The sequence below is a fragment of the Dermacentor andersoni genome, chromosome 1 (genome assembly GCF_023375885.2).
Source record: "Dermacentor andersoni chromosome 1, qqDerAnde1_hic_scaffold, whole genome shotgun sequence".
NCBI classification, from domain to species: Eukaryota; Metazoa; Arthropoda; class Arachnida; order Ixodida; family Ixodidae; genus Dermacentor; species Dermacentor andersoni.
In genome coordinates this window covers 321,160,239-321,168,552 of record NC_092814.1, presented here as the reverse complement: position 1 = coordinate 321,168,552, position 8,314 = coordinate 321,160,239, and the positions used below count along the sequence as shown (strand labels likewise).

General features: G+C 48.6%; 1 protein-coding gene across 1 annotated transcript; it reads right to left on the bottom strand.

Moving 5' to 3' along the window:
- Positions 1-528: 528 nt before the first annotated feature.
- On the bottom strand, positions 529-6,893 carry LOC129381254 (uncharacterized). The gene is made up of 2 exons (XM_055063980.2): positions 3,858-6,893; positions 529-1,011 (listed from the first exon to the last, which is right to left on the bottom strand). The coding sequence occupies exons 1-2, from the start codon at positions 6,891-6,893 to the stop codon at positions 709-711; spliced, it is 3,339 nt and encodes a 1,112-aa protein (XP_054919955.2). The 3' UTR covers positions 529-708.
- Between the last annotated feature and the right edge of the window lie 1,421 nt (positions 6,894-8,314).

The window sequence follows — 8,314 nt, the reverse complement described above, 5'->3', positions numbered from 1 at the left end:
AAATGAGCTTAATAATGGCATAGCTTTCCGGAAAGTAGCCCGAACATGCTGAATATTTGAGGCAACAATTCAAACGTATAACAATTCCACTCGTTCTAAAGAAAAATATGCTTGACCGCGTATGTTCTGGAAGATATCTGATTGAAAAATATATGGAAGAATGTCAGAGACTTGTCTCCATTATTGATTATGAATCGAGCTAAGCAATATAATGGGGATAAATTCAGGTTGGCTCTTCTCACTTGCAATGCGAGTTGCTTATCCAAATGTTCGTTTAGTCCGCGCTCCATTGCAAATTGACCGTGCAAATTGACTTGTAAAGGCGTGCATACACATTGAATTGTGATATCTTGGAAGAAAAGATGTAATTCTGGTGAGCCAACAAAAAACCGCAACAACTGACAGGAAGGTTTTACAAGTGACTCCACGAAGGCGTGCCAAAATCCGCTTATCAGAAGCAGAAATGCTTAGCCTTGTCAAGGCCACTGTAATACCGTCGAAAGCTTCTGTTTATTTTTGTCATTTGGACAGCTTACTTGGTATACTATGTGATCGCACCTTAAATTTATGGTCTGACATTTGTGACCCATAACGTTTATGGTCAAACAGCCTACAAGCGGACACAAGAGTCGTGACAAGATAGCCAGAACCTAGCAAACATACGCCGCACGAATCTTCTGTGAAGGTCCTCTGCGCGCATGTCCATCTTCAGAATTTGGAATCATCGAGCTTTTCAGGCTCGCCGGTCACATTTTCAGCAGTGGATGCTGTGTTGATGCTGCTCTCTCTCGTAGACTTCGAATCAGACGCCCTGGGCAGTTGCTCTAGCGAAGCCTCTTGCACAGGCGCCCGGCTCTGCTGTAGGGGCGTCTGCGGCAGCTGAATGCCAGCGTCCGAGCAGCGTCGCTCACGGCTTGCTTTAGTTTCTGGCTTGCCGAGCGTCGATGAGACAGACGCGAACACGGCATCGTCATCACTCGATGAGGCTCCGACCTCTTGTTCTGCTGTCGCCTGCAGTTGTGGGCATACAAACAGTCGGTAGATGTACTGCTAGATGTACGTCGATGTTAGTGCAACAGCCGCAACACCGGCACTTTTTTTTAACTAGTCCCATAATACGTGCCAGCCTGCAGCAGCGGTACGTGCACCCCCTAAAAAACTTTACTCAAGAAGTTTGTAGAAAGTCTAGGCGGGGGGGGGGGGGGGGGGGGGGGCTTCTCTGTAAGGCCTACAATATATATATATATATATATATATATATATATATATATATATATATATATATATATATATATATCCTGGAGTCCTGGCGCATACACATTTTGTTGAACGAAGTTTCTAGGGTTTTGAAAAGCAGCTCATACAGCAAATTTCCCATACGCGAATTGATGGATCACAAACAGAAGGAAATAGAGTAGCAAACTTTTGTCTGTAAAAGACAGTTCGTAGGCTTTATGTTGCCGAAAGGGCGAGTGCCTGAGAAGGGAAAAAATCTTCGAAAAGCTTCGGATAAGCAGTGAGGCTGCAGATTTTCAATGCATCGTTCTGGTTTTCTGTTTAAAATTGTGGTCCTCAACTGGAAAATGCGCCAAACACGAATATTTTACTGTGTTTAAAGAGACATTGAAGGGCAACACGAAAATCAGCGTAGAATTATTTTTTCCAGATGATTTTCACATATTTGGCGTTTGAAGGTGAACTGCTAAGGGATAAAATGAATGCCAATTTTGCATTCTTGATTTTCGCGCGATCTTTGCAGCGTCGGTACGTCAGTCTTACATCAAGAATTTCTGAATACCTTTTGCGTGTTTGGGGTGGAGCACTGAACGGGCCCGGGCTGGCCCGAAAGACCAGGCCAGGCCCGGGCTCGGAGGCTCGAGCTCGGGTCGGGGCTCATTCAGGCCTGGATTAGTCTCGGACATGCGATTTGTATCGAATCCCAGACCAGGACGAGTATTTCCTCGAGTGTGAAGCTTTCTTTCAGAGAAAGCCGTAGGGTTTTCCTTTGTAGCTTCATGCTACACTCGGCTGTATGACCAGTTATCCCCGTAAAGAACCTTTCTACCGTGCATGATTCCGCAGAAGTGATTTGCAAATAAGGAGAAAAAAATCGTCGACGATTGCGATACTCCCTAATTCGAATTTCGAGCCCAGCTGTTTAGGTGTTTTAAATTTGGGGCATATTATGGCAAATAATTTGATTCTGAAGGACAAGGTGCTCTCGGCAGAGGGGCTGAGCCTCTGCTGGGGCAGCTCGTTTAACAGCAGCTGCAGACGGAGCATTTCCACCGGTCGCGTCGCTCATTGTTCGGAAAGAAAGCGTAAACACGGGAACGCGTGGCTCGCGCGGAGCGCATTCTCTAGCGGCGGCGGCGCCACAGGCGAAGTTGCGCATGCGCAGTGGGTCCGAAGTCCACGCCAGCGCTGTTTCCACGCTGGCCGCATGCCTGGTCGTGCCGGCATTCCGCTTTCCATTTCACCCTTTTCGCCATACCCTCCTCCGCTTTCCGCCTCCTGGTTGTGCTGCACCCTCCTCTCCGTTTTCCTGCTCGCGTCTTTTATCCCCCCGCTGCGCTCCGCGTTCGCTGTCATCTTTCGCTGTGCTCGGTCGACCGACTATGCATGCATGTATGTATGCATGCACCCAGCTATCATGCATCGAGATTTCAAAATATGCAAGTGCCACGTAGCTGGAAGTAACCAATGTAAAGTTGTTTGCCGTCGCTTGAATATACTCGGAATACTCTTTGCATTCGCCGAATTACATAATTATTTTTAATTAATTAATCGACTTCTCAATTAGATGAAAGGTGTCAATGAGGAAATTGTTAGCAGCATGAAAAACTCCCGATACAGCCTTGTGTTGCTCAATACGTGCTACATAAAAGTGTTTTTTCGGGCGTGAAAGAAGCCCGCTCAACCCCTTATTTGCTTAAGAGGAAGCTTTAGCTCGGGCCCAACTCTGACGCGGCCTATTCAAATATATATAAAACGCAAAAACGTTTTTCAGAGATAACCCCTGGATCGATTTTAATGAAACTTAATGCATCTGAGAGGGAAAATCGAATTCTAGTGACTGTGCGAAGCAGAATTTCGATTTAGGGCCTTAATTTTGTTAAAAAGATTTTCAAAAATTCGAAAGTTCGGAAAATTTAGAAGCACGAAGTTTACAAATTAATAGCTCTGCACCAAGAAAGACATCGCGGTTCTGTAAACGGCATCCCCTAGATCATTGAAAGCGGACAAATTTGATATGTCATTTTATATCTTAGGTGAATTCGTTACGTTGTGTGCAAGGGTTTTGCAAAAGCTGTATTTCTATATTATAAAGTTTTTTAAGGTTCATGTTTGACATATCAATTTTGTCAGCTTTAGATGTACTATTAGAAGCACTTCAAATAATTGGGGCGTCATTTTTCGTTGCTGAGTGACAGAGTTCTAAACTTAGTTTCGTTTCCTGAAAATTTCCGATTTTGGCCACTTTTTAATAAAAATATGACGACTTAAATAAAAAAAATTCAAAACAAACTGTCACTACATTATAAGTTTTTATTCTAAATGCAACAGACTTCGCCAAATTAGGTGCAGTGGTTGCCGAGAAAAACGAATTCTCCTTTTACATGTATTAAGATAGGATCACCCGAGCTAAAGCTTCCTCTTAAGTAATTATCATTGCCTTCACCTTCTGTAGACTACCACAAAAAATAAAGACCAGAAATGTCGCCTTTGTTGTTCTCTGAATACGTTCACGTTGTCACTATGTACTGTGTCGCCACAGACTAGCACATTTTTTCTACTGTAGACAGGACTTCTGGTGAATTAAATTATTTCTGGGTATCCTACAACATTGTCCGCACCTTCGTGTCTTGGCCGGCACCACCGGACGGGCGATCGATTTCTTGGGCCCTCGTGCTGGCCAAAAGCTGTATGACGGCTGCGTTGGCCCTGGCTTCCGCTTCACTCTCCCTCTCGAGTGCTCGCTGCAAAGCCCGGTCGGCCTCGCGTCTTCGCTCAAGGTCATCCCGGAACTGACGCTCCTCGCGGAACAGCCGTTCCTGGTCCTGCAGCCGCTGCCGCATTTGGAGTCTCTCCTCTTGCCGAATTTTCTCTTCGCGCAGTACCCGGCTACGCTCGCGAAGCTGCTCGTCCCAGCGAAGGTCGTCCTCGTGCCGCAGAAGATTCTCCAAGCTCACGTCTTGCTGCCCATCCTGGTAATCGTGGCCCTCACCACCACAGCTGTGGCACTTGCAGTAGCAGGCTATCATTGTCTCAGCGCGTCTCATGTCTGAAGTAGATGGAACGGGCTGCTGAGCAGGCCCAGGTGATGTTGACGCTGCAGGTGGACGAGAGGCCGTAGTTGGGGCAGACTTATTCATGGACCAGGCTATTACTTTCTTAGCGGGAAGCGGCCGCTCCTCTCTGGAGGCGCTCGGTCGGCTTTGCAGGAGCGCGGTTCGGGCGACCCCCGTCTCGGTGCTGATGGTGCTGCCGCCACAACGAACGCTGTTAGCATCCATGGCCTCAAACGCTAAGCTGCTTTGAGAAGAGACTGTGGTTGTGTTCGGGATGGCAGCTATAGTGGGCCCTGGTCCGACGTTCCGCACCGTCTGAGCGTTCTGCTGCTGATAGTCGGGCCGGGTAGAGTTGTTCGGGGCCATGCAATTTTGGAATGCTTGGCTGTAGTTGTAAGCTTGATTTTGCGGCTGTCCGTAAGCAGCGCCAGTACTGTAGCCCGACCGGATGGCGAATGGCTGACTACTTAGTAGCTGGCCGCCAGGCCCTACGGATCCCCCGTTTTGTGGATAAATTTGGGGATATCTATAACTGACAGGTGGTGTTCTCGGTGGGAATGGTTGCCCTTGGAAGTATCCTTGGGCTTGTGGGTACAGTTCCAGGTTCGAGGGTGGTAGCGCTGCCTGAGAAATTTGGTAAGGACTTTGGTTGGCAAGATGCACCAGGGGAGCACGAGCGCTGTTTGAATACAGCATAGAATTAGGCTGCGAATACGGCGGTTGCATTAGACTTGCTCTAAATGATCGGTATTCAAGTTGGGGGCCGCCATACCAGTAAGGCGGAAGGAAGCGCTGGGCTCTCATGAAGGGTGGTGGTTCTCGGTATATATAGCGCTCGTTTGTATTTCTTGCATCATCTGTGGGATCGACCCAATCGTACATGGCGCCACTGCGCACCGCTCGCTCGGCTATCTCAGATTCTCTATGGATCTCTAACGAGGAATCACTGCGCGATCGTCTGCGTAGCACTCCGGTAGGTTCAGCGTCTTCTCTACGATTTTCTCGCTCGTTCTCGTCCCAAGAAAAGCCTTCACCATAGTACCCATCATTTTGTTCCAGAGTCTCTTCAGGTGCGTTGTATTTGCTGCCTTGAGTACGCCTAGGCGGTGCAGGCTTGCGCTGTTTCCTTTTGTGGTCGTCGCTTCTTCCAGGCACACCGGCTTCTTCCTCATCGCTCCCGTCTTCAGATAATTGTTCGGCATCCGCCGTACTGCCTCGTGCTTTCCTTTCTGCCGCCCTACACTTTGCGCATAAGTTTGCTCTACGTGCCGTGGTATTTCCCTTGTCGCTACTTTTGACACTTTCACGGGCGTTTTTGGATACAATTTCTGAGGCCAAGTTTTCCACTCTAGAGAGAACGGAGACTAGCTTATTTGCTACGTCCTGTGCTAGCACAACCGAGTCAGCCGGAACAGTGCGGCTTTGCGCCGGGAAATTGAGCTGTTCTGAAGTGTTTGCCTGCGTTTCTGGTGGCTGTGTGACCAACCTGTACGGCTGCGCGGCTTGGTCCCTCTGAGATACTTTAGAAGCCGTGCGTTCTAGTCTTCGTGTAGACGGAGCTAGGGCTTCCTCCTCATCCTCTGAAGCCGATTCCTCCTCCTCCTCTTGGATGCTGGGTTTTATCGCCAACTTCGCAGTCGTGCGTGCCAGCGATGATGACTGTTGTCTAATTGCACCACTCTGCCGAGCCGGCGTGCGGAGGGTGCCACCCACAGTCGACGTAGAAGAATCGGCACTGGGGAGCTCAGACTGCTGCTTCGGTAACTCGCGCAGCGCAGTGCTGCTCTCATCCTTTTTCTGCAGAGCACCTGGCAGCAGAGGAACCGATGCTGCCATAGCGGCTGTGCGTGCCGCTGTTGGCTGGCGCTCAGAATCAGAAGGAGTCACCTTGCTAAAGTCAGCAACTGTCCCTGTACCCGTAACTGGTCGCGTGACTGTGGCGGGCCCCGCTGGCGGAGGTTCTGGAGGATACTGGGCAGCCGGAGCTGTCGTCGACGACGTGAATGACGTCGCCATGGTGGGAGGACGTGGTGCAATCGCCGCTTGTTGGGTGCCGCCTAGTAACGAGCTCGTGGTCGCTGTAGCACCTTGAGAAGCTGATCCCGGTGCCATGACGGCCATTCGCGGTGACGTCTGCCTTGTGCCGGTCGAGGCTTTTTGTCCCGGTGTGGCAGCGACTTGTTGCTGGGCGATAGACATGCCGCCTGCCACTGTGCCTGCTTTAAGCACTTCCGGAAGAGCGGCTCCCGCTGTAGGTTCGAGGTTGCCCTCGTCGGCCTCCGCTGCAGAGTGCTTGCGATGGCGGCGGTGCAGTCGCTTCCTTTCTTTTTTAGTGGACAGAATCGATGCTGGCTGGTCGGCTGCTGGCTGGGCAGGTTGTGGTGGTTGTGGTGCTGCTTTTTGTTTCTTTCCTGTAAGTGTGCCCGGTGTCGGAGCAACAGAACCAAGGTCCATCGTGACCGCCGACTCCATGTCCCTTTCTCGCACGGCGCTGTACGTAGGCGAGACTCCTTCCGCTTCATCGGGGGCTGACCCGGTGGGCCCATACTGGTCATCCTTCTTGCTTCCCCGGCGGCGTCCCGATTTGCTTCTGCGGCGCATCTTATATAGATAACTTATTCTTCTCTTGTCAGCCGGCGCATGCTTGCTCGCTTGCTTGATCTTTAAGCCATCGCGCTTACCCACTACGGAATTGGCCAAGAAGCCGACGGTTCAATGGAAGAGTGGACATAAAGATAAAGAAGTGATCCAGTTAGACCAGGTAAGGTGGAAGTTGTACAATCCAACGGGTGGATGTCTGATTTTCCCTTTATTAATTACTTCTCTCCACCTTGCGGGTTTCCGCAGAACTATTACGTCAAACTCTTGCTTTTGCTTCGTGTTGTCGACAAATTCGGCTTCGCCCTACCATCTGCTAGCCGCCTATGTATTGCAAGTTATTTATTGTGCCAGGCTCTACATCCAACGCTTTCGCCGAATCTTTGCAACCTTCGTATGGTCTTCAACTTTTGAGCCCATGAGGCGAGACAATATTTTCAGGCCCGTTAGTGAAGGTGGGCTGGGTTTAGTAGTTGCTGTTGTTGTAGCCTGTGGCACGTGTGGCTCCTACCCACGATGGGGGATTGGCCAAGAAATGGGTGGATTATTCCAAAATTATATAGAGCATAAATTTCCTAATATCTATGGGAATAGCATTGAATAGGGTTGAATTACCGGCTAAAATAAAATCAGGAACGTGCTGTTGAATGAGTAATAATTAATTTAAAAGTAAAAAAAGGAAATAGAATTTAGCAGGGCATTCGTTTAGATTCTGTAAGGAATGTTTGGACAGCGAAGCATGCATCCCTGTGGCTGAATCCCAAAGTGGACGCCCCTAGTACATCTTTATGTGCGGGAAATAGTGTCTCGTTTCTTCTTTTTTCGCGATACATCGCATCCTTTAATTCGGTCATTCATGCAAGTCACACTTGTTAATGCGTTACCTGATTTAATTGTTTCTTCCAATTTTTCTTCGCGTTTATGCTTGTGGGTGTTCATGCAAGAAGTTTACTTGGCGGTTCCTTTCCTGACAGCTTGGTTTTCCGCTGAATACTTGTACTCTGTGTCGCGTAAAACGTTATACAAAGATTTATTGTCCATGCTGTTTCCGCCTCCATTTTACCGATCACTATACATTCAATGGCCAGGTAACGATGTACTAAAGCGGGTTCGTAAAATGTATATATCCCCTTGCTGCAAAACATTCTTTTATAAACTTCATAGTGAAACCATACCGGTAAAAGCATGGCTACAGAAAAAAGGTATCTTTGTCTCTTCTGTTAACTGTCGCCTTTGTGACGTGCCAGAGACGATTGAACATTGTTTTATTAGCTGCACCGACGCCATACTATTTTGGGATGTCCTCCAACGGACATTTAAAAAAAGACGTTGAGATTAACGCTCATACTGTGCGATACCTGCTGCCGACCTCTGATAATAGTGCACCTTTCGACGTTTTTTCTCATCGGAATGCACAGTTTGTG

Coding starts and splice junctions, on each gene's coding strand:
- LOC129381254 (XM_055063980.2), bottom strand. CDS start 6,893: ATGCGCCGCAGAAGCAAATCGGGACGCCGCCGGGGAAGCAAGAAGGAT. Junction 1,012..3,857: donor GTGCCGGCCAAGACACGAAG/GTGCGGACAATG, acceptor CCACAACTGCAG/GCGACAGCAGAACAAGAGGT.